The 26,585-nt window shown below is 47.5% G+C and overlaps 1 protein-coding gene across 3 annotated transcripts in view; it reads right to left on the minus strand.

Moving 5' to 3' along the window:
- Positions 1-1,716: 1,716 nt before the first annotated feature.
- Positions 1,717-26,585, minus strand: part of RAB31 (RAB31, member RAS oncogene family) — a 106,850-nt gene continuing 81,981 nt past the window's right edge. Inside the window, exons 6-7 of one of the 3 annotated variants that reach the window (XM_021096057.2) lie at positions 19,058-19,167; positions 1,717-5,071 (exon numbers count right to left, since the gene is read on the minus strand). In XM_021096057.2, coding sequence (XP_020951716.1) covers positions 4,974-5,071; positions 19,058-19,167 — 208 coding nt within the window. In that variant the 3' untranslated portion in view covers positions 1,717-4,973. Of the gene's footprint in view, positions 5,072-15,362; positions 17,907-18,131; positions 19,168-26,585 lie in introns of those variants that run through there. The other 2 variants (XR_014807576.1, XR_014807577.1) reach the window with 2 other exon arrangements.

Raw genomic sequence — 26,585 nt, forward strand, 5'->3', positions numbered from 1 at the left:
TCTGCTGCAGGTGCGGCCCTAAAAAGAAGAATTAGTGTGAAGGAAAGAGATGGTAGCTTTTATGGGGAAAAGGAGAAGGGCTGTAGTTACCAAACCTAGAGATGATTTATGCATATAAAACAGTGCAGAGGGGACTTTACAGTGGAAGCAAAAAAAAAAAAAAAAAAGCTTGGGACACACTTTAGAGATGAGCTAGAACCCTTTCTAAAGAAGCAGACAATGAGAGAACAGGTACAAATCGAGAGAAAAGCCAAGTAAAGGAGAGTGGAGAACACTGGCCACCCTCGAGTCATCTGGGCCCACTTGGGGACACCAGATTGGAGACCGGGTTCTCAGAAGAATTCAGTGCTTCCGACCCTATGGAATGTCCTTATACGTATCTTCATCTGTCAAACATGTCAGATCCTGATTCAGAAGTTATTTCAAAAAGTCAGTTAAGATACTTGTACAACTGAGTCACTTAGCTGTACACCAGAAATTAACCCAACATTTTAAGACACTTCAGACTTGGGGGTCTCAAAACTCTGGGTTCTGCACAGAAAGCCTACAGTCCACACGTGTGCGTTTGGGAGGAAGTGTGTGTGCTGAGGGGCAGGTGGGGGTGGCCAAGTTGAGGCAGGGACTGGAGCAGGTCAACCTCACATGACTTACTGGGTTCTTGGAGCCAGCAACTACCCTCATGAAATCTTTCTAGACTTTGCCTACATCAGCCTCATCTTTCATGGTTTCTCCATATACTGTCTCTTTTAAAGGCATTAATATGGCGAAAGAGACACAGACAACATACTTGAAATTGCCAAGGGCTATCATTCTGCCACACTGGCTTCAGATTTCTTCTCATGAAATAAAAGTTACTAAGGGTTGGGAGCTCCCGTCGTGGCTCAGTGGTTAACGAATCCGACTAGTGAACCATGAAGTTGCGGGTTTGATTCCTGGCCTTGCTCAGTGGGTTAAGGATCCAGCCTTGTGGTGAGCTGTGGTGTAGGTTGCAGATGCAGCTCAGATCCCGTGTTGCTGTGGCTATGGCGAAGGCCGGTGGCTACAGCTCCAATTCGACCCCTAGCCTGGGAACCTCCATATGCTGCGGGATCGGCCCAAGAAAATGGCAAAAAGACAAAAAAAAAAAAAAAAAAAAAAAAGAGTTACTGAGGGTTTAAGGCCTTTTGCTTTCCCTCCTGGTCCTGTTTACTTCCCTGCCTCCCCAGAGGTAAGCACTGCCATGACGTTCATCTTTTTCCTTCTAACTCTGCCTTTATTTTTATACATACACATTTATAAACAACATGCATTATTGTTTTGTGTCAGTTTATGCACTTTTGTACTTCAATTTGCTTTACTCATTCCGCCAGGGCCTTGGCCCTGTTGCTCAGGTTGTGCACTGCACAACTCCTGAGGGCTCCATTCACACAGACCTCTGTGAGAGTGGCTCCCTCGGGAGTAGTATGGTAGCCCTGCTCTCTATGTTGTTTTGAGATATATGTTGACGCAAGAAAGATCTTGCATTTATTTTAATTACCCTATAGATTTCCTCATGTGGATATGCCCCACTGTAGTAACTGATTTTCTTAGGGGAAGACTGTTTACTATCACAAACAATACAGAGAATGTCCTTGTATGTATCTTCATCTGTGCAGGTCCACTATTCTTTCTTCCAGGGTGACCGTGACTTAAAAAATTACTCTGCCAAACATTATAGTAAGAAAAAGGCAAACTTGGTAAAATTCAAAATATTTATTAGTACGAATCAGTGTGTGTTAAACCAAAAATAACAGATACAATTGGGTGATGTTGGGGGCAATGCTTTACTACAGAATACAAGGTGGAAAGGCCCCAAAGTCTGCAGCGGCGTCTTCTATGTGGGAACTGGGTCCAGCCCAGACAGAAGCCCTTTATAAAAACACGAGAAAAGAGGGAAGTTTACACAACAGAGTGTGGACACTGGATCATTGAGTCTGGTTTCAGCAATGATGGTTAAGCCACTACCTAAAAGATCTGAAGTCAGCTCAAGGCCCTTTCATTGACGAGCCCACTCTTGATTCAAGTTGGGATGAGTGTTGCAGAGCAGGGAGAAGCGGGGCCCCAGAGGGAGCCAGTTTCAGCCATCACAGGCCACCTTCCTTGATCTCAGAGGACATCCTTCAGTCATCTGAGCCTCGCTCGGTCCTCAGGGGCCTGGTCCCTCAGTTGGCTTAAGGCTGGTTTTTGGTCTTCAGCCTTCTGTAGGCTGCAAGCGGAGTCATCTTCAGCGCCCTAAGGTACCATTTCCAACTATAAAACAGCAGGGTGATTATGCGTGTACGTAAAATATTTGCTTGACCCCACTGCCACTGCAGGGATTTCCACAAGGAAATAATCCCTCTGAGAGCCCATGGCTGCATTACATACAACACACAGTCACGAGCCAAACTCAGCCAACCAATAAAATGGATCACATGTGAGCACAGCAAACATGAAATCATATTTACACACATATTTATAAAGAAAATGGGGAAAGAGCACATTTGGGGAAATAGGGTGAAAGATGCTCCATCACCTGAAACTACTTGACATTCTGGAGCAACGATCATTTCCAGGCCTTTAGGTAACATTACTTGGTTAGAGTTCAAAGATTAGGGTAGCCAGAAAGAAATCTCAAGGCCAAGGGAGATAAGAAAGTCTCCCTGTGGACAAGGCTCAAGCGTCTATCTTCAGAGAAGACTCCACGTTCGTGGGAATGTTCATGTCCCCAAGTACCATCCACTCCTTCCACCAACTGCTCCAAGGAGTGACTACAGGTACACTGTCATCTGATGGCTTTAATAGGTAAGGCTGCATGGAAAGGCAAAAGTGTGGTTCCCACCCCCGTGTGCTCCTGAAATAAAGCCATGGTTCATGGGTGGGCAGATTACTCTATATGGTTAAGACCAGCTATTTCATGCAAGAGGCAAGACCTGAAGACCCAGCTGGGGACTCTGTGGGGACGCGTACCTCCTTAGCAAGGCAACCTGAGCGGCTGTCAAGAGACAAGCCAGGTCCTTGGGGACAGCTGGGTGAGGAAAGTTTCCAAAATAAGCCTGCATGGTACCTGGAAGAGAGGTCATCTGAATTTGCAACCCAAATGTTTTAACTTTGGAAAGAAGCGTGATAACTGCTTGGCCTGCAAGCAGAAATCATGGTAGCCTGTGAGGTTAACAAGAGAAAACCCTAAAAATCGCTGCAAAGGCCCTGCCAAGATGTCCAAGCACCACTGGCTAACAGTTTATAAAGCACTTGCCGGGGGAGCTAAGAGGCACTCTTGAGCCAAAGATCAGTGTTTCCAGCTTTCACACCCTAAGACTGTCAGACTACCCTTGCGAGCTGCGTGAAGCAGTAATAACATTGAAGTGACTGCAGGTTCTTGAATTAAAAAAAAAAACCTACATCTGTGACTTCTACCTGTTTTCTTGATTGCAGTCCACATGAAGAAGTGTAACCTTGGCCCTGGTCTCTCAAGGGCCCTAGCTCTTTTTGATGGCAGGCAGACTCAGTGTCCACACATCAAGAGCTTGTGGGCACAGTCACCACAGGACTCTGAAGCACGGCTCTCAGAGTTATGGAGAGTTCCAGGTCTTTAATCAGCTTCTGACCTCATTCCTGATTTTTACATTGTAGGTTTTCAATTAAGGTTTGCTGAGCCTTGAAGGTACCAACTGGCCCTGTCACCATGCTGGGTGATAACTATCTCCCAGTCCCCACAAAGGGCACCCATCCCAATATCCTCTAAGAACCATCATCCCCAAGTAGGAGTTCTCATGGAGAACCAACTGCTTCTTGATCCCAGGTTTTTATGAACATTAAAATGGAAACAGGTTTTGAATTTTCAATGGGAAAAGCTTTTCTTCCTTTACTTTTCCTTCCACTGGATCCAGACATCTTGAATTAACTTAGCAGACAGGGAATCTGAAAAGGCAGGTTTCCAAGGCTAGACCTCTGGTCAACCTTGGTACCCACCTCCCCACGCTTGGCATCTTCTAAAACACTTTCTCTGATTTTGCAGTTTGCAGGAGTGGGGTGGGGGTAGGGGGGCATCCTAGAATCTTACAGTGCTGGTACTCCTTCTGGCTGGCTTTCCTGTAACCTATTATTAATTGATATTATTAGAAGTTTGCCCTACAATTTTTAGATTAAACATCCTCTAGGACATGTGTTTCCCTAGAAATGACACCAGGACATGCTCCCTTAGTAAAATAATACTCTGTGTGTGAAACGTCCTAAGAGAGTAGGAGCTTGTTACTGAGGAGGGGGTGTGAATCAGATGGTTCTCAGAATAATATTTATGTCCCCCACCTGCCACTGCTCACACAGGAGCCACTCCAAGGACACCCAAAACAGGACTAAATCCCAGAATGACATGAAATATTTTAGTCAGATTTGGTTGGTTTGCATATATGGCCAAAACTTAGAGGAATGTTCCCCAAGTAAAGGTCAGAGATGTAGACAATAGCTCCTAATACATGGGTCCCCTCTTTCACAACAGCCCAGGTCTGCAGCCCATCGTCCAACCGCCCTTCACCGATCGGTCAATTAACTTTCCGTGAAGGTTGCTTAGGTACTAAGGCAATGCGCTGAAGAGGTTCTTGAAATTTGGTTAGAAACATAGGAAATCAGAGTGGAAGAATGTTTTAGAATCTCACATATATATAAGTCAGTAAGACTTTTGCACAAATGTAAGAACATTTTACGGTTTTTAACAAAAAAACTCTACTTAATACCTAATAGCCGTTCCCTCCAAATGCATTTCAGGCCCCAAAGGCCTTGTGGCGGTGTGGTAGGTTTTCCCAGAGTTTTCTATAATCCTTTTCCAGAGACACCCCTGCCTGTTCCCTGCAGGCCTTCCAGGTTGCCCAGCCGCGTGCAGGTCCCTCTGAGCCAGGGGCCAGGCTGCCAGCAGCGGGGAGGTCCTGCAAGGGCACAGGAGGTAGGCCATGGCCTCTTCAAGTGCAGTGGACCCCGGGTCAGCAGCACCGCCGGCCGCCCTGCAGGTGTGACTGTGTCACGTGGATTGTTCCATTTTTTCCATTTTCATGGGGGTCCAAGGGTGGGATCTGGCGGCCTGGAACGAAAGGAGGCCAAGGTTTGAGGTTAGTAGACGCAAACTATTGCATTTGGCGTGGATAAGCGATGAGGTCTTGCTGTACAGCACAGGGAACTATATCCAATCATTTGCGATGGAATATGAGGGAAGATACTACGAGAAAAAGAATGCATACTTTGCTGTACAGCAGAAATTGACAGAACATTGTAAATCAACTCTTTGAGAAAAAAAAAGGAGTTCTCATTGTGGCTCAGCAGAAATAAACCCAACTAGTATTCATGAGGATGTGGGTTCGATCCCTGGCCTCACTCTGTGGGTTAAGGATCTGGCATTGCCATGAGCTGTGGGGTAGGTCACAGATGTGGCTCCCATCCCGCATTGCTGTGGCTGTGGTGTAGGCCAGAAGCTGCAGCTCCAATTTGACTCCTAGCCTGGGAACCTCCATGTGCCCCACCTGCAGCCCTAAAAAGCAAAAACAAAAACAAACAAAAGATGCCCTGGAAGAGGAGCATTTTCACAAGGGTGGAAATTGTCCACCTCAGAGGTATGGAAGCGTTATGCCGACGGGGTGGTAAAGCCATTCCTCAAAGCTCAAGCACAAAGATGAAGGATTTGGCAATTATCTAAAATTCAGAATTCATGGCAGGGCTCTTCATCTGCCTTCGGAGCAGTCAGGAAGGCTGTAGAGACCTCTGCACCTTTTGCTTCTGCCATTCTGTGTGGCCCAAAAAGCAGTACATGGCTCTTGCAGGCCACCCTCAAAATAGGCAGGGCTCATCCAGAAGCCAGCGAGCAAGGACCTTCCTCTTCTGAACACGCTCTGTGGGTTTTATTTGTCACAACAAAAGGGAAGGAAACAAAATGCCTCTCCTCCTCTGTCCATCTTATGTGACAAGCAGACAGCAACGTTCCCGGTGACTGCTAACACTCTTATTTATTTCGGTCAGCTTTTCCCAATCACTGTTCCCTATTCCCTCAGAGAAAGGGATGTGTTTTGGAGGCATGGCAGTGTCCACTTACATCATTACTGAAGTTATTTACTACTTATCTACTTCAAAATTTATTTTACAGAGGACAATTGAGTTACAATGTTGTGTTCATTTCTGCCTTACAGCAAAGTGACTCAGTTATACATATTTATATGTCCTTTTTCACATTCTTTTCCACATGGTTTCTCACAGGAATTTTTTTTTTTTGGTCTTTTTGCCATTTCTTGAGCCGCTCCTGCGGCATATGGAAGTTCCCAGGCTAGGGGTCGAATCGGAGCTGTAGCCGCCGGCCTACGCCAGAGCCCCAGCAATGAGGGATCCGAGCCGTGTCTGCAACCTACACCACAGCTCACGGCAACGCCGGATCATTAACCCACTGAGCAAGGGCAGGGATCGAACCCACAACCTCAAGGTTCTTAGTTGGATCCGTTAACCACTGTGCCATGACGGGAACGCCTCTCACAGGATAGTGAATAGAGTTGCCTGCGCTTTACTTAAAGCCTTGTTATTTATCCACCCTATATAGAATAGTTTGCATCTGCTAATCCCATACTCCCAAGCCTTCCCTCCCCCTCCCCTCTTCCCTTTAGCAACCACAAGTCTGTTCTCTATGCATATGAGTCTGTTTCTGTTTCGTAGACAAGTTCGTTTGTGTCCTATTTTAGATTCCACACACAATTACTTACGTTATTTAAATTAACATTCTAGGTGCCTCCTAAGAATGTTAGGAGCTGCAAAAATAGGGGCATTTGCATCTGCATTATTTTTGGATGACACTCTAATTCTGATCAGTGTGCACTATTGCCCTAGTTAACGCATCAGCATTTTTTTGATGATATCAGAATCAGTATCCTACACTCACAGCAACTTCTTGGCACTCTTAAGTTGTTAACTCCAAAGTTAGCAAAATAGCATCAAGCTTTCAACCCTCCTGTACATGACTGGTCTCATGTGCCTCGAGTCATAAAATTGTTCCTAAGGAAAGTACTTCAAATGTAGAAAAAGCTTATCCAGGAGATTAAAGTTAACAAAAGTGAGGAGCTAGAAACGTCCACGTGGCAGCGGCCACCCCATCAGCGCCCTTCCTCGCTCCTCTTCTTCCTCCTTCCTGCCCCCACTTGTCTCCTCAGTAGACGGTAAGCCAGGCAAGAGGAAGTCAGGCCCCGAACGCACCCCAAGGAGACACCCCTCTTGTTTGCTTCAAACTGCGAGCACGGTTTCCGAGTCAGGGTTGAACCCGGGAGTCTGAGAGGAGCCAGAGTCTGTTTATCTCCAGATACCTCAAATTTTACTTAGTAGAATGAAACATTTCTCTGAGACAGAATTACTGCAGTTTCCTCAGGCTTCGTTTTTCTTATCGGGTAGAAAGGATTTTGAGATCTGAGAGTGTTTTCATTGAGGGAGTTCGGACACACCATATGCAGTCTCCAGGACTGCCTTTCCACACCTAGAAAAGGGATGCGGGCAGTGGCCTGACAACCAGCGCACATCACAGATGGGTGCTGTTGCTAACGTGGCAGAACCGGGGCCAGTGGTGATGCTCAGCATCCCTGGCTCCGGGCACAGCTCAGCTAGAGGCTCCCTAGGGAGACCCTGCCTCCCCGCCCACCACAGCGGGTACTTGGGGTTCAGTGACCAGGATGGGGCTGTCCTGCTCTTCTATGAGAAACACTTGGCTTGGGAGGGGCCCACACATTCCAACTTCAAACAGCAAGAAGAAAGGAAGTGCTTCCATTTTACAGCATTAGGGAGGAAGGCCAGGCTATAAAAATGAGTCAAGCACCGTAAAAACAGCAGGAAGCCACCAGCTCTGTGAAAACAAACCAAGAGCTGGGACCTTGTGGGCCGAGTTATTTGGAACCTGCTGAAAGGTTAAGTGTACTTACACCATAGACTCGATCTGGAAAATAGCCATAGTGTTTGGTACCGAGGCCATCATCTTGGAACACTGTTGAATCAGTATTAATTGCACAGGCCCAGAATAGGACAAAAAGATACACAATCATCTGAAATGCTCTGGGCTTCACTGCGCGTCGCTGCTCTCACGAAATGTCCTCTGAGTACATAATCTCCAAAGAAGTGAATCCTACAGCTGGGTGTTTATTTTAATAAGGTTTGGATTGTGTAAGACTCTACTTGGAAAAAGTTAAAAGCCATCTTTTTTTTTTTTTTTTTGGAGTTCCGTTTTCCTGAAAGTTGACAGCCTAGAGAAAAAGCAGGTTTTATACGTGATTCTTCAAGAATGCAGTATGAGATAAAACAAATCCCCAGCCTACAAACTGTATTGTGGCTCTGGAATGGGGCTGTAATGCTTTACACACAACAAAAATAACACAGCTGCAAGGAGTTCCCTGGTGGCGTAGCAGGTTAAGGATCCGGTGCTGTTCCCTGGCCCGGGAACTTCCACATGCCACAGAAGCAGCCAAGAAAATAAAATAAGATAAAATAAAATAAAAGCTGCAGCTGGCTTCTCTCCCTGTGTGGGGGACCGGCCCTTTCTGCACAGGCTTGGCGCCCGCCCTGACAACCCGCTGCTTGTGTCCTTCTCTCGCAGCCCAGTCCCAGGATTTATGAGGCTCAGCTTTGTTCTGTCGGATGTTAGAGGTGCTGACAGTTGCCCTGTCACTTCCATTTCTTGATCCTGATTTTCTGAATCATCCAGGGAAGTAAACCGACGGAGTTTATCAGGACTTGGTAGTATTTGCTCTTGATGATGCGCTCCAGGCCTCTCCATTTAGAGGGGTCTTGACGGCCCACTGTAGTGGCTCAAGACCACGGGACATGGCCCTAGGAACACTGCATGGAGCAGGGACACACGCACGACACTGGGGTCATCCTCTGAACCGTCCTTCTGCTGCCATAACAAAGACAACGTTGACTCCCAGATGACCTAGAACATGAAAGAGTCTGGACCCAGGAAGGAGGAGCAGTCTCTGGGGGGCCAGTATGGCTTTGGGCTCAAGAAGGGTGGGAGCCAGGAGGCTGGCAGAAGTCCTGGTCGGGGATAACCAGAGCCCTCATTTGGGTGCAGTTGAGAGAAGTAGGAAAACAAAGACAAAAGATGTAGGAAGACACCTGGCATATGGGACAACTGGCTGGAAGCAGGAGGGTGAAGATAGGGATAGAGAAAAGTGAAGTTTGGCAGAGCCTCTTTGCCTGCCTGCTTGCATCTCACACAAGCGTCCTGTCTTAATAAATCTATTTTTTGCCTAGAAAGAAAGAATACAAGAAAGAAAAGTGAAGTTCAAGTCCAGGAGCCCAAGGAAAGGTGACCCCCCCCCAGCAGAGGGGGAAGCGAGGGGGACAGTCACCCCCACCATTAGCCCAAATGCCAAACGTCGACACGGAGGGGCTTACGCTGCTCCAAATTCATTGACTTTCTTACCAAAGGCATCGTTTCCTTTTACTTTATTTTTTCAAATTAGTAGACTCTATCAGGGTGTGGGGGGCAGCTTTAGGTTTACAGAAAAAATTGAGCGTAAAAGTACAGAGAGTTCCCATACACTCTTCCCCTCACACCCAATTTCCCCTATTTTAACCTCTTGTGAGTGTGGGATATTTATCACAAATGATGAGCCATCGCTAATCATTACTAAGTGAGTCCTTGCTTTACATGGGGCTCATGCTTAGTGTTGTCCATTCTATGGGTTTTGACACACCTACGATGACAGGTATCCACCCTGACAGCATCACAGATAGCAGTGTCACGGCCCCAAACATCCGAGGCTCCTGCTCAGCCTCCCACCCCTGCCCTCACCCTGGTAACCCTCATTGATTTACTGTCTCCATGATTTTGGCTTTTCCAGAATGTCATAGAGTTGGAATCATACAGTCTGCAGCCTTTTCAGATTGGCTTGTTTCATATTGGCTTAGAAATAAGCATTTAACATTCTTTTCGGGAGTTACCTTCGTGGCTCAGTGGTAATAAACCTGACTAGCATCCATGAGGATGTGGGTTCGATCCCTGGCCTCGATCATTGGGTTAAGGATCCGACATTGCCATGAGCTGTGGTGTACGTCACAGACACAGCTCAAGACCACGTTGCTGTTGCTGTGGCTGTGGCGCAGGTTGGCAGCTCAGATTGGATCCTAGCCTGGGAACTTCCATATGATGCAGATGTGGCCCTAAAAAGACAAAAAAAAATTTTTTTTTCATGTGTCTTTTCATGGCTTGATATCTCATTTCTTCTTACTGCCAGACAATATTCTACTGTATAGATATATCCCTCTTAACTTTTTATTTTTTTAAGGCTGCACCTGCGGCATATGGAAGTTCCCACGCTGTGGGTCAAATCAGAGCTGCAGCTGCCAGCCTTTGCTATAGCCACAGCAACACCAGATCTGAGCCACATCTGTGACCTACACCACAGCTTGCAGCAATACCAGATCTTTAACCCACTGAGCAAGGCCAGGGATTAAACACGCATCCTCCAGACACTACGTCAGGTTCTTAACCCATTGAGCCACAAGGATAATTCCATAACTTTTTAACGTTTAAAAATTATAAGACATGGAGTTCCCATCACGGCTCAGTGGAAAAGAATCTGACTAGTATCCATGAGGACACAGGTTCGATCCCTGGCCTCACTCAGTGGGTTAAGATCTGGCGTTGCCATGAGCTGTGGTGTAGGTTGTAGATGCGGCTCGGATCCCACTTTGCTGTGGCTATGGCTTAGGCCAGCGGCTGCAGCTCCAATATGACCCCTGGCCTGGGAACCTCCATATGCTGCAGGTGCTGTCCTAAAAAGACCACAAAAAAAAAAAAAATTTATAAGACACGAGAAGAGGGGTTCCCTGGTGGCCTAGCGATTAAGGATCCAGCATTGTCACTGCTGTGGTGCAGGTTTGATCCTTGGCCCGGGAACTTCTTCATGCTGGGGGTATGGCCAAAAAAAGAAAAAAAAATTTCCAAGTCTGACAGTTAAGTCATTTCCTGTTTTTCACTATCGTGAATTATGTTACTATAAACCGCCACTTGTAATTAGTGACGCAGACCTGTGGCTGAGAGTGAGGGCTCTGGAGCCCCACCTGCCTTTGGATCCTAGCCCTCCCTCTCACTTTGCTCTGTGACCTGTGACCAGAGCAAGTCGCAAACCTCTCCACGCCTCAGCCTCCTCAGACATAACACAGGGATGGTAACAGTGCTTATTTCAGAAGATAAACAGTGCATTAATGAGCTAATATATATGGAAGGACTTGAACCAATGGCTCAGAATGAGATCTTACTGTATGTTCAATGTTACCAGCACACTTTGCACCCTGACCCACTTCTTCTTTAGAAGCACTAGGATGAAAGATATGCCTGTGGAGGGCTTTTGATACCCAACTCACCCACATTCTGAAACTACGTTCTTTTACAGAAGTCTCATATCATTGCATTCAGTAAATTAACTTTGGGGGGGTGGTGGTGAGAAAGTGGACAGGCTTTGTCTTTGTCCTTTTCTCATCCCATAATGGCTAAATTTATCTTCATTTGACCGCATGCTGTACTATTAGAAATGTGCAAACATTTTGTTTTTAAATGTCTTCAACCTCCAAACCAAAAGTGTCTACCTAGGGAATTTCAAAACTGCAGTGGACTTAAAATATTAAAATGGTGAAGCTGTGTGCAATGAATGATTGTGCAGACAAGACGTGTTTACTGCCCACAAGCCTTAGCTTCCTGTCTTCACATTTACACCCTCTTCTAATTTTTCCAAACCCATATATGATTGTACCTCTAATTATACTCACTTTAAAAAACCCAAATATTTCTCTCCTTGTTCTCAAACTAACAACAAACCCACAGAACACCTAGTTTAATCACCAGATGTGATTTGCAGGACAAAGCCTCTGTTCCCTTCTCCAGTCAGCATTCAAATGAACTGAGGAGAAACACAGCTGTCCGGCTGAAGTCCCACCCCAATCCAGACATTTTTTTTCTGTTAAGCCTGCAGCCCCACCCTTTTTTTGCCTTTGGGGAGAGATTTTTTTTTTTTTTAAAGAGTCGTATAATTAAAATGCACAAAGCAAAACCCTGTGTTCCCCACGCTGGAGATTCCGGTCTGCTTGGCTCCTGACCAATGTGCCCCAGCAGACTGGCTCCTTGCTCACCTTCCTCCTTCTGGGAAAAGGAGCCTGGAGCACGTGTCAGGACCACATTTCCCCCAGTCCCCATTCCAACCCACAAGCCAGTGTTCCCAGTTCTACTCCCCAAAGATTTCTGAGATTCACGTCCACTCCCTTCCCCCAGCCTCTCTGCTAGGGTGCCACGCCAGAATCCCAATGGGTACCACGCCATCTCCAGCCTTGCATCCTCTCTCCCAATCTCTTCTGCAAGCCTATCTTCCACCACAAGGCCTGCCAGCGCCTGGCTCAGTCTCTAAGCCCCCCACCCTCACCCACTGAGGGCCCCCAAGCTCCCACCCACCTCTTTTCTCTTCCTTAAGGGCTCCACCACTTCCTGCCTCAGGGATTCAGCTCCTCCTTCTCATCTGGCCTGGCAGCTCTTCCTCAGCTCTCTGCCTATCTGGCCTCTTCTCATTTTTCAGGTCCAGCTAAAACCATCTCCCCGGGGAGACCTTCCCCAGCCAATCTAGAGTCCCACCTGTCACCGTCCCACAGTCCTCGTACTTTTGCTTTGCAGCCTTGACCATGATGGTGTAATTACACACCTACTTGACTCAGCGCCCAAAGCCCTTCTGTTTTGTTCACCAGGATGTCCCCAGTGTCCAGCACAGCACCCGACCCACAAAAGAGTGAAGAGATAGGAGGCCTGCCTCTTGGCTGGGGTTGCCAACCGGAAGTCCCATAGAAAAGTGACCCCTTTTCACCTGACCTAGTAAATCTGCTGCAATATTATCTCCTGGAACATCAGGAGACCATCTGGAAGATCCTGATTCTAAGACCTACATAGGTTTGCAAATAAGTTCATTGGTATCCTTTTTTTTTAGATTCCACATATAAGTGATGGCGTATGATGTTTGTCTTTCTCTGCCTGATTTCACTTAGTATGAGAATCTCTACAGGTGGGGGGTGTGGGAAGGACTGGGGGTTTGGGATTGGCATATGCACACTATGGTATATGGTATATGGAATGACTGGCCAATGAGGACCTGCTGTAGAGCACAGGGAACTCTACCAAATATTCTGTGATGATCTATATGGGAAAAGAATGTGAAAAAGAGTGGATATGTGGATATGTATAACTGAATTACTTTGTTGTAATCATCACAACATTGTCAATCAACTGTACTTCAATAAAACTTAAAAAAAAAAGTCATGCCTGCTCCTATTTCCTAGCCACAGCTTCCCCCACCCTCCTTTTTTGGCTGCACCTGTGGCCTATAGAAGTTCCTGGGCCAGGAATCGAATCTGAGCCAAGTTGTAACCTACACCACAGCTGCCACAACACCGGATCCTTAACTCATTGAGCAAGGTCAGAGATAGAACCCTCGCCTCAGTAGTAACCTGAGCTGCTGCAGAGACAACACTGGATCCTTAACCCACTGTGCCACAGCGGGAACTCCCCTAGCCACAGCTTTATGGGGAATGTGCCAGAATAAAATCAGCTCCCAGAGAACTTACAGCTCACCAGAAGAAGAGATGCATGCCTGGAGCACCTGGAAGGTCACTTAGAAAACACATCATGGGCTCAGCAGAAACAAATCTATTATCTGTGAGGACGCAGGTTCCATCCCTGGCCTCGCTCAGTGGGTTAAGGGTCCAGTGTTGTCTTGAGCTGTGGTATAGGGTGCAGATGCAGATCGGATCCCACGTTGCTATAGTTGTGGTGTAAGCTTCGATTCAACTCCCAGCCTGGGAACCTCCATATGCCGCGAGTGCAGCCCTAAAAAGACAAAAAAAAAAAAGGAAACACACGCAAGTATCAAAGTGATGGCCAGACTACAGCAGCCTCAAGTCAAAGTTGGAGTCACAAGGGGAGGAGCCTCTGCAAGGATGAAGGGGGAGCATCTCAGAGGGACGGGATGGAGAGAGCAAAAGTGCAAGGAGGGAGCAACAGTGGAGCCTTTACTGCCCTCTGGGCTGCCTCTCAGGAGATGGGATGGGGGAGGGATGGGGAGGAATGGGGGAGGGGTAAAGGTGGGGGGTTGGGGGTGGACAGCGTAGTTTCATAGGAAAAACCGCATAGATCCGTGTTTCCACACATCAATTTAAAAACTCAACTGGACAATCCTTTTCTTGACCAAGAATTCTTTGTCCTATGTTTTAACTCAAAGAGGACACCTTTAATGTCCAAATGAAAGGTGTAAGAATGCAAGAGAGAAAACCGAACATCCCCAGATGGAGATGCTTGGAAGGGCCGGAGCCACACATCAGGGTGAAGCAGGTCCAAAACCACGCGGTGGAAAAGGGCACTGGCAGCAAAGGCGACCAGAGAAGGGGCTGCGCACAGACCACCCCCAACAGGCAGCCCTGCAGCTGCAGTCTGAAAACAGCTAGTACTCTGCCTGCCAATTCCCAGTTAGAAACTATACGAACTCATGTTCCCTCAGCACAGCTGTGTCCTGCCTGGTTTATGGACGCTCTGGAAATGTAAAAGGAAACATTTGTCTCTAGGTCAGTATGAATTAGCTTTGCTCAAGCACACATATCTGAGGGCTTTTCTTCTCACTCCCTATGCTTGGTTTCTGTGGCTTCTTCTCTCCCAGGCACACCCCTGCCCCCCCAGTGCTGGGGACACTGTGTCAGCAGTATCTCGTCCTATTTTGAGCTCAGGGAGAAGCACATGTAATACAAGCCGGAACAGGGAAAGGATAAATGAGATGCCTCCAGCGATGTATCTAGGTGTGCTCCGGACTATGCTTTATTTAATTAATTTCTTCCTTTTTAGGGCTGCACCCATGGCATATCTAAGTTCCTGGGCTAGGGATTGAATCTGAGCCACAGCTGCCACCTACACCACAGTTGGGGCAACAGCAGATCCTTTAACCCACTGTGCCAGGCGGGGGATCAAAGACGCACCTCCACAGCAACCAGAGCTGCTGCAATTGGATTCTTAACTCACTGTGCCACAGCAGGAACTCCTGTACTGTGTTTTAAGTTAACGTATAAGGAGGTGACAGGACCCCATTCTGAAGACATACACCTGAGGGAGTACAGCAGTTGGGGAGGCAGCAGGGTTCACGTTACAAATGTGGAGGGAGAGCTAGCCGTTGGCCAAGTAGCTACATGCTTCTTTGCTAAGGCAACTCTAACCAAAGTTTAGTGAAAAAGAAACAATTGACAAGGGCGATGAGGAGACACAAGTATTCAGTGACTTCCATAGGAATTAATTATCTGAAGGCATAATTACCCAGTGCTTCAAGCAAAATGTCTGCTTTTCTTTCTTTCTCTTTCTCTTTCTTTCTTTTTTCTTTCTTATCTTGTCTTGTCTTGTCTTGTCTTTTTAGGGCCACACTCGTGGCATATGGAGGTTCCCAGGCTAGGGGTCGAATCGGAGCTATAGCTGCTGGCCTACACCACAGCCACAGCAACACCGGATCCTTAACCCACTGAGCGAGGCCAGGCCAGGGGTCAAACCCGAAACCTCATGGTTCCTAGTCGGATTCGTTTCCGCTGCACCACCACGGGAACTCCCTATTTTTCTTAAATGAAGTGGACTCTCAGGAACTCCTTGTGCCAAGTCCCGGTCACTCTGAGTCATAAAGACCTCATATGCAGGAAGGGATTTATACTGGCTGAACAGTGCAAAGGAATATCTTTCAAATTAAGAGATTAATGTTTGGGCTTAGGGATCGTTTTCTTCTTTGAAGTTGTTCTGTCATTTTTTATTGAAATGATGACTCTGCATAAACCTCAGAAGATCTCCTAATTTGTGCAGAAATCTGAAGGTGAATTTCAGGTACATGGAGCAGCGCTAATGCTGGGGAGAGGGCTCTGGAAAATATCAGGAGCTGCACAAGGGACAGGGGTGAATGTCACAGCCAGCAGGAGCTATTCTGCTTCGTCAATCAAAACCATTAATACCTTAATAAAAGCAAAATGTTTAATAGCTGTACAGCTAGCCCGAGGTACCAGAAAAGCTGAAGGTTCCCAGAGAAGATGGAGTTTCATCTGAGGAAATAAGAACAGGAGGAACTCAAGCCACACCCTCTTGGATGTCACCCAGACTTATCCTCGGAGCCCCGCACCACCACTCATCTTCAGGAAGGAGCAGGTACCTGGGGATGTGGGGTTTCTAACATAAAACTACAAGCCTGGCCCTCTCCAGTTCAACCACCCAGGTCCAGGAGCTTGGAGACCACTATTCTGTAAAGAGTATGACATGACAGCGGGAAAAGGAATCTTTTGGACTTCAAGGTCCCTTCAAGGAGATGGAACTCAAAGCCTCTGGCCAAGACAAGAATGACTAAACCCTTATCATTGCCCCACCCCTCTCCCACCTTGAGCAACCTGTCCTACTCCTTCCTACCCCCTACTAGGAAAGGTATGTGGCCACTCCTCATGCCACCCCTATAGGGGCCTTATATGGGGGCCCCCAACCAACCAGCAAGTGTATGGTAAGACACCCCCCGCCCAATCAGCAGGTGGGTCAAGAGACCTCTCCTCTCCCTGAGCTATAAAAGCAGACTCGACCACACGTTCAGCATCGGCTCTCCCAGATCATCAGGGAGTTGTCCTACTGCGCTTGCAGCATCTCTTATCTCAATAAACTGTACTTTCTCTTTACCTCACCATGCTCAATACACTCTTTTTTCACCTCGATACAAGTCTAGAAATTCTTTTCTGACTTGCACAGACCACAACAGAATCCACCTGGAGGAAGAAGGGAGGGAGACCACATGAACCCCAGCAGGGCACTCTGCTGCCTTCTTTTGCACATTCCTGGGTCCCCTAAGAACAGGTCAGAGTCTCCATCTCCAGGGAATTCTCCCTGAAGCCAAGAGAAACCAGCCAGATATTCCCTGGGGTGGGTTCTCAGAGTCTGAAGCTGAGAAGGAATCACATGAGCTTGGGAAGCCACAGCCCCTCTGCCTCTGAGCATTACCAGCCATGACTGCAGATGGAAGAGAGAACAAACTGTCAGCTTCCCCTCTGGAAGTCCCTCCTGGAGCTGCCTGCAGCCGAGAGACGATTGCCAGTTGGTCTGGGGTGTGACCTTCCTGACACAGGCACCCCTGGACTTTGAGGGTCTGCACTGTACTAGGCACCGGATCTGGGGCCTCTCGGAACAGTTTCCAAAGCCAGCTGCTGGCAGGTGGCTCTCCAAGGGGACCCAGAACAGAATGACGTCACCAGAGAAGCTGGGAAGGTGCAATCTGACCATGAGCTGAGAGGAAGCCCACAGAGAGAGGTTATGTGGGGGACCAACGTAAAGAAAGGGAAGCGAACACAACCCAGAATAGAGACGAAGATGGGAGCTGTCACCTTCCATCAATGGCTGATCAGACGGACCTAGAGGCCATCACACTAAGTGAAGTCGGCCAGAGAAAGACGATTACGTATGAGATTGCTTATACATGGGATCTAAAAAAAAAGAAAATAGGGAGCTCCCATTGTGGCTCAGGGTTTATGAACACAACTTGTGTCCATGAGGGTGCCTCGTTCACTGGGTGAAGCCCCACATTGCCGTGGCTGTGATGCAGGCCCACAGCTGCGGCTTCAACTTGACCTCTAGTCCCGGTACTTCCATATGCCTCAGGATATGCCCTAAAAAGCAAAAAAATCTAAAAAAAAATTTTTTTTTTTTATTTGTCTTTTTGCCATTTCTTGGGCCGCTTCCGCGGCATATGGAAGTTCCCAAGCTAGGGGTCGAATCGGAGCTGTAGCTGCCAGCCTATGCCAGAGCCACAGCAATGCGGGATCCAAGCCTCGTCTGCAACCTACACCATAGCTCATGGCACCTCTGGATCCTTAACCCACTGAGCAAGGCCAGGGATCGAACCTGCAACCTCATGGTTCTTTTTTTTTTTTTTTTTTTTTTTTTTTTTTTGTCTTTTGTCTTTTTTTTGTTGTTGTTGTTGTTGCTATTTCTTGGGCCGCTCCCTCGGCATATGGAGGTTCCCAGGCTAGGGGTTGAATCGGAGCTGTAGCCACCAGCCTACGCCAGAGCCACAGCAACGCGGGATCTGAGCCGCGTCTGCAACCTACACCACAGCTCACGGCAACGCCGGATCGTTAGCCCACTGAGCAAGGGCAGAGACCGAACCCGCAACCTAATGGTTCTTAGTCGGATTCGTTAACCACTGAGCCACAACGGGAACTCCCTAAAAAAAAATTTTTTTTAAAAAGATAATACAATTCAAATGAATTTACTTATGAAACAGAAATAGATGCACAGATATAGAAAACAAACTTATGGTTACCAAAGAGGAAGAGGGGGGAGGAATAAATTAGGAGTTTGGGATTAACAGATACACGGTACTACACATAAAATTGGTAAACCTGCTATATAGCACAGGGAACTCTACACAATATTCTGTAATAATCTATAAGGAAAAGAATATATATATTTACACACACACATATATATATCTCACCTTGCTGTATACCTGAAACTAACAATCAACTACATTTCAGTTAAAAAAAAAAAAAACTGATCAGAAATGAGGAAAACCTTTCCACACTGACTCTCTACCCAGTTCCCAACTTCAGGTCACTTGGGTAAGAGACATTCTTTCTTGTTGACAATCACCAGGCAAAAGAAACTACTCAAAGCTTCTCATTTTGTCTGCCCAGTCATTCAGTTTGATGGGTGACATTGGTTTCCTATACTCCATCACAATTTTATTTCTCCTCCCCTCGACATGCTAACATAAAACGCTCTAGAATACATCATCATTTGATCAAAACAAATTTTACTTGGCAACAGGATTACCTCATTTTGATTCACAAAACTGACTTGGCAAGTGAAAGCCAGACTTGGGGAGCTAGGGAACCAGGGAGGCACAATGTGGGCCAGCAGTAAGCAGGGCAGGGCTTGTCCAATCTGCAGCATTGGACAAATTCACACAGAGGAACAGCTCCTTCATGCACCACGATTTTAATCCTCTGACAACAATCAGGTACTTACTAATTCCTTGAAAGAGCTCTTCGATGTTAATGGCGTTTTTCGCACTTGTTTCAACCACGACAGCGCCAATGGATTCTGCGTACTCCTTAGCATCCTTCAAGGGAACCTCCCTGGAAAAGAGGGCAAACCCAGACAGAGATGAACACTCACGTGTACAGAATAAATAACCTGACAGACCAAAGGGAAAGCTCTCGTGGAAACAGCTCCCTTGAGTCCCTGCAGAATAACAACTCTGTCACCCAGCAAGTGCTGAAATCCTGGGATGGGTGAGGCTTTTTAAAGTTTAAAATCTGGACATGATACTATACATAGAAAACCCTAAGGACTCAACCCCAAAACTCCTTGAACTGATTAATAAATTCAGCAAAGTAGCAGGATATAAGATTAACATTCAGAAGTCAGTTGCATTTCTGTATACCAGCAACGAAATATTAGAAAAGGAATGCAAAAATACAATACCTTTTAAAATTGCACCTCACAAAATCAAATACCTCGGAATACACCTGACCAAGGAGGTAAAGGACCTATATGCCAAGAACTATAAAACTTTAATCAAAGAAATCAAAGAAGATGTAAAGAAATGGAAAGATACTCCATGTTCCTGGATTGGGAAAATCAATATTGTAAAAATGGCCATCCTACCCAAAGCAATCTACAGATTCAATGCAATCCCTATCAAATTACCCATGACATTTTTCACAGAACTAGAACAAACAATCCAAACATTTATATGGAACCACAAAAGACCCAGAATCACCAATGCAATCCTGAGAAACAAAAACCAAGCAGGAGGCATAACTCTCCCAGACTTCAAGAAATACTACAAAGCCACAGTCATCAAAACAGTGTGGTACTGGTATCAAAACAGACAGACAGACCAATGGAACAGAATAGAGAATCCGGAAATAAACCCTGACACCTATGGTCAATTAATCTTTGACAAGGGAGGCAAGAACATCAAATGGGAAAAGGAAAGTCTATTCAGCAAGCATTGCTGGGAAACCTGGACAGCTGCATGCAAAGCAATGAAACTAGAACACACCCTCACACCATGCACAAAAATAAACTCTAAATGGCTGAAAGACTTAAATATACGACAGGACAGCATCAAACTCCTAGAAGAAAACATAGGCAAAACACTCTCTGACATCAACATCATGAATATTTTCTCAGGTCAGTCTCCCAAAGCAATAGAAACTAGAGCAAAAATAAACCCATGGGACCTCATCAAACTGAAAAGCTTTTGCACAGCAAAGGAAACCCAAAAGAAAACAAAAAGACAACTTACAGAATGGGAGAAAACAGTTTCAAATGATGCAACTGACAAGGGCTTAATCTCTAGAATATATAAGCAACTTATACAACTCAACAGCAAAAAAACCAATCAATCAATGGAAAAATGGGCAAGAGACCTGAATAGACTGTTCTCCAAAGAAGATATACAGATGGCCAACAAACACATGAAAAAATGCTCAATATCGCTGATTATAAGAGAAATGCAAATCAAAACTACCATGAGATATCACCTCACACCAGTCAGAATGGCCATCATTAATAAGTCCACAAATAACAAGTGCTGGAGGGGCTGTGGAGAAAAGGGAACCCTCCTGCACTGCTGGTGGGAATGTCAACTGGTACAGCCACTATGGAGAACAGTTTGGAGATACCTTAGAAATCTATACATAGAACTTCCATATGACCCCGCAATCCCACTCTTGGGCATCTATCTGGACAAAGCTCTACTTAAAAGAGACACATGCACCCGCATGTTCATTGCAGCCCTATTCACAATAGCCAGGACATGGAAACAACCCAAATGTCCATCGACAGAGGATTGGATTCGGAAGAGGTGGTATATATACACAATGGAATACTACTCAGCCATAAAAAAGAATGACATAATGCCATTTGCAGCAACATGGGTGGAACTAGAGAATCTCATCCTGAGTGAAATGAGCCAGAAAGACAAAGACAAATACCATATGATATCACTTGTAACTGGAATCTAATATCCAGCACAAATGAACATCTCCTCAGAAAAGAAAATCATGGACTTGGAGAAAAGATTTGTGGCTGCCTGATGGGAGGGGGAGGGAGTGGGAGAGCTCGGGAGCTTGGGCTTATCAGACACAAGTTAGAATAGATGTACAAGGAGATCCTGCTGAATAGCATAGAGAACTATGTCTAGATACTCATGTTGCAACAGAAGAAAGGGTGGGGGAAAAATGTAATTGTAATGTATACATGTAAGGATAACCTGACCCCCTTGCTGTACAGTGGGAAAATAAAAAAATTATAAAAAAAAAAGTTTAAAATCTGGTCTCTGCCATCCATGGAGATGAGACTGGCATTACAAAATACCATCTGTGAAGGGATTCCAGAACAGTGGGAAAAGGCATTATAAGTAAGGCCAGCTTTCAGAGTTAGGGTGAGTTCAAAATTCTTTTCCCATAAAAATGATTCCTTTTTCTTGCTTTTTTTAGGACAGCACCTGAGGCAAATGGAAGTTCTCAGGCTAGGGGTCGAATCAGAGCTACAGCTGCCAGCCTATGCTAAAGCCATAGCAATGCAGGATCCGAGCCTCGTCTTCAATCTACACCACAGCTCAAGGCAACCCTGGATCCTTAACTCACTGAGCAAAGCCAGGGATTGAACCCGAATCATCACGGATACTAGTTGGATTCGTTTCCGATGTGCCACAATGGGAACTCCCAAAAAATGACTCAATATTTAAAAAAAAAAAAATGTGTGTGTGTGCAAGGCATGCTTGTACATGTGTTTTTGTAAGACTTTCCATATATCACCTTTCACAAGTCAGAGAAAATATGTGACATGATTTGGAAGTTTGGAAATGAACACGTTCACAGCTACAATGGCATATTTGGACTTTCACCTGCCTTTAAAAGGCCGTTCCTGCAAGGTTTTTGGCCGTGAACTAGATCAGATGAATAACCTAAGACATTTATTGACCTACTTTAAAATACTCTGTTGGATCCAAAGATTAAAAAACACATGGCACCTATTCTCCAGGAGCTCATTCATTTATTCAGCCAATATTTAGAAATGCTGCTGTGTGTCAGCCCTTCTTGTAGGTGGAAAGAAAACCAGAGTCTCTGTGTTCTGGAATCTCTGCTTGAGAGCAAGGATCCAGACACCCAGGTCACTCTAAGCCATGACACTGTCATATCTACGACACATGGCTGACAAGTACACAGCAGTTCATCAAGTTACTGGGGAAATTCAACCTGGCATCTCAAGTCTGTCTGTCTGTCTGTCTGTCTTTCTTTCTTTCTTTCTTTCTTTCTTTCTTTCTTTCTTTCTTTCTTTCTCTTTCTTTCTTTTTTCTTTTTTGTCTTTTTAGGGCTGCACCCATGGCATATGGAGGTTCCTAGGCTAGGGGTCAAATCAGAGCCAAAGCCACAGCAACTCCAGATCTGAGCCACATCTGCAACCTACACCACAGCTCACAGCCACGCCGGATCCTTAACCCACTGAGTGAGGCCAGGGATTGAACCTGTATCCTCATGGAGGCCAGTCAGATTCATTTCCTCTGAGCCACAAGGGAACTCCTCAATTCTTTCCAAAATCCTGGAGAGGAGAACTTCTCAGGCGCCAGGAAAGGGCCCAATGACCAGGTAGGTTCATGTCAGCTGGAATCTGTACTCATGTTATCTTCCTCCCCAGAGTCACACTGAAAAATTACCCTCCCGAATCCACTCTCTTTCTTGTTTCTGACAGGTCTTGGGCTTCTCAGTTATTAGAAAAAGTTCAGCTTTTTTTTTTTTTTTTTTTTTTTTTGGGGCCATACCTGTGGCATGTGGAAGTTCCTGGGCCAGGGATCAAACCTGCACCACAGCAGCAACCTGAGCCACAGCAGTGATAACACTGGATCCTTAACCCACTGAGCCACCAGGGAAGTCCAAAAAAAGTTCAGTTTTTTGGTGCTGATGAATTTTACATTTGAAATATTCCAGGAGAGAGCTTTTCTCAGTTCAGTTTGGCAAGCTACCCTGTTTTACTTCATCAAACCACAGATCAAAGGGTGGGGCGCATCTCTGCCCAAAGGTGGGGCAGATAAGCCTGCTAATCTCTCCCAGGGGTGGGGGCACACCTGGCAGCCCCGGAAGCTGCAAAGACCCCTGCCCTCAAGGGAGGGCAGGTCAGCGCACTGTGCAATCAAATCCCTCTCTGCAGCCCCTCCTGGGACAAGGAGGAGTAGGATGTTTCTGCAGGTTAAGGTGAGAGCGAAGTCCAAGATACCCCCACCCCCAGGTTAGCACAAAGGGCCCTGAAATGCAGAGGAGAGAAGTGGGTCCTCGGAACCCCACCCCCAATGTTCAGAGATGGGTCTCGTCACATCAATGACCTGCCAAGATAGCCAGTAACCCGGGGCCAAGACAGGGTCCAAACCAAGGCCCTCTGGCTGTGCCTACTCTTCCCCTGTCAGACCCCCGAACAGGAACCCACACACCAGAGGCTGTTCCTTCCACCTGTACAGACAATAGCCTCACAGGTTAGTGCCCTGGAGTTGGGGTGGACGCAGGACCTGGTGCTTCCTGTCCAGAAGAACAGGTTCTTAATCTCAGAGTCTGGGGAGGAGGGGCAGGAAATCCCTTCTCCTCCTCTGTAAACTGAGACTGGAAGGACCACCCACTCTCGGGTCTGCAAAGTATGCTCCCACTGCTGTGACACCATGAGAACTCTGTATTTGGTCCTTGTCCCTGGTCCCTGGCACAGAGCACCTAAAACCTAAGGGCCTCCTGGGTGATGGGTGGGTCCTATTATTCATGAAGTGCCCCGATGACCATGCCTGAGCTTCTGATGGGGAGGGGCCCTACCAGAAGGGCTGCAGGGCAGGGGCTGGGTGTCCACCCTATCAGAGAGGGAACTTTCAGCTCCACTCCCAAACTTTGGGAAGGGGAGCGGGCTGGGAGTTAAAGAGTCCTCAGTAAGGAAGCCTCCAGAAAAACCCTAGAACACAAGGCTTGGGGAGCTGAGGGCTGGTGACCACATGGAGGGGCTGGGAGGGCAGGGGGGCCTGGGGAGGAGAGGGACACAGAGCCTCCAGGCCTCGTCCTGTGGGTCTCTTCCCTGTGCCTGGTCTGAGCTGTATCCTTTGTATAAAAACTTCTTAGTGTTTTTCTGAGTTCTGCGAGTCTGTTCTAGTGAATTATTGAACAGGGGTGTGGAGAAGGTGTGCAGGTCATGGATCCTCTCCCTAAATTTATAGTCTGCTGAGCAGAAGTGTGGGTAACTTGGGGATACCCAAGACCTGAGCTGGGAATCTGAAGTGGGGCCAGTCTCGTGGGATTAAGCTCCTAATTCGTGGGGTCAGTACTAACTGCATGGCTGGCAGCAGAAATGAGCTGAACTGCAGACACCTGGTTGGGGTCAGAAAACTGTTGTTGAAACAAGTGGTTCAGCTACAATCTGAAGAAAGAACCTCAGAAAGGTGAGCACATGCTTCCTCAGAGCCCCTGGCAGGCATGTGACCAATGGGTGACCTTGGGAACCCCTCTAGCAGTGTCTCGGGAGAGGCCAGGCACTGCTGGAGAGGCCGGAAGGCTGCCATCATCCACCAGCCTCTGTCACCACGATCACAGGAGACCCTGGCATCCCGTGACTTTCCTTCATTTCTTTCGACACATGTTTGCTGCGTGTTCACCACAGGCTGGACACTGGGTTAGGTCTGAAAAAGGTAAATTGAAACAAGACACGCATACCCAAGACAAGGCATAAACACACAGCTACTCAATTTTGATGGGAAAGACTATAGATTATCTAGATGAGGTACAAACAGAAAGTCAGGTGCGCAGAAAGCAAGCTGGAGACCACAGAAGAAAACACTGACTTCAAGGGGCCGTCGGCAGAGCCGGAGCCCAGGTCAGCTTGGGATGATGGGGAGGGAAGCAGCAGGGCTCAGGAATTCCCAGCAGCATGTCCAGGGGGGCTCACCTAAATCAGGTGTGCAGTTATGGCCTCAGAGGGCTCCTCGCTGTGTGAACAGCAAATGGGCTTTGAAAACACCACCTCTCTATGTATACTAACTGCCTCTCAGCCACACACCCGCTTCCCAGTAAACCTGTGCTTCCCAGGCCAGAAGCCACGGAGGCCCTCCGTAGCCTCCCCTCTGACCTCTCACCCCCAAGTGATCAAGTCCTCATCTCCTGTCGGCACAGACAGCTGCAGCTGCCGCTCCCTGGCCCCCCAGCCTCGGGCAAGCTGTCACCCACATGCCCACCCTAGGGGAATCTATCAAGCATTCCTGTGAATACAATTCTTCGATGTCTTCCAACCGCCCAGGATAAAGCCCAGCGCCTCAGCAGGACGAGGCTCCGGCTGGAGCGACAGCCATTGGCAGCCGTCCGCCGTGCTGGGAATGTGCTGGGCTCGGGTTTCTGGGTCTTGCACCTGCCCTGGTCCACCCCTCCCCATCCACTTGGCGAGAGTCCTCGAGTGGCCTCCAGGGGTGGGGGGGGGAGAGGGAGCCCTCAGCCCCGCCCCCGCCCCCCAGGGGGGCCTCGTCTTTGTCCTGCTGCTGATGGCTCCCTCAGGGGCTGTGCACATCCATGAGCAGGATCACAATTTCTTCTAAGGGGCCGGAGTCATCTCAGTGCTGGGCCCCTCGGAGGCCACCAGCAAGTACCTGCTGAATGACCAGTGACAGCCCAAGTCACTGTCAGCAGAGAGGAGGACTCGGGTAGGGGGCTGGGGGACTTCAGCGGAAGTACAGCAGGGAGGACAAGGATAACTGCAAAAGCTCAGGGGGCAGGGCCTCCGTAAGAGCTGGGGAGGGAGGCCTGGCTCTGACGTTCCGCCAATGTCAGGTCTCAGAGAGTCCACCAGCGCCGTGCTGGCTGCGTGTCTGGACTCAGGCAGGGCCTGAGCGGGCCACAGCCCAAGAGGCTCCCTGTGGAACAGGAGGACTGGAAACGGCACTCGCGTGGCTCCGGACTTTTCAGCAGGCTGTGCCATCCAATACAGGTCCGTGTTTTGTTGTCGGCAGGTGTAACCCAGCAACACGGCTGCTGACTTGTTCCATCCTCTGGGCTATTTAATTCCCCACCCATCCCATGGGTGATGGAGCAGGCAGGTACCCAAAAGGGGCTCTGGGGCCCCCCTGTAAGGGGAAATCCAGCCCGAAGGCAAGGGCAGAACACTCTCTGTCCCCAGTGTCTGGGGGCAAGTCCGGCTCCTGTATCCCTCCTGATCCATGGAGACATGACCCCACTGGGCTACTGTGCAGGACAGCAGTGTCCCAGCCGTGAGCTCCAGGCCAGATGCTTCCACCGGCGGCCTGGTCCGACCTGATGAGAGCACGGCAGCTCCATCCGCTGCTCGTCACAGAAGTCCATCACCCTCTCCACCAGGAACAGCCCCTCAGGTCCTCCTCGCTCAGGCTCAGCCCCTGTTCTGCAGGCAGGTGAACACTCTGCCATTTCAAACGTAACGCACGTGGATATTATAAAGTGCTCAAAACAACACTGGCACACAGAAAGTGCGGACATCAGTGTTTATTTACTGAATT

Source organism: Sus scrofa, chromosome 6, assembly GCF_054392235.1.
Source record: "Sus scrofa isolate SSC_HxYL_T2T_F1_AM1 chromosome 6, Sscrofa_HxYL_maternal_Yorkshire_Landrace_v2.0, whole genome shotgun sequence".
In the NCBI taxonomy this organism is placed as follows: Eukaryota; Metazoa; Chordata; class Mammalia; order Artiodactyla; family Suidae; genus Sus; species Sus scrofa.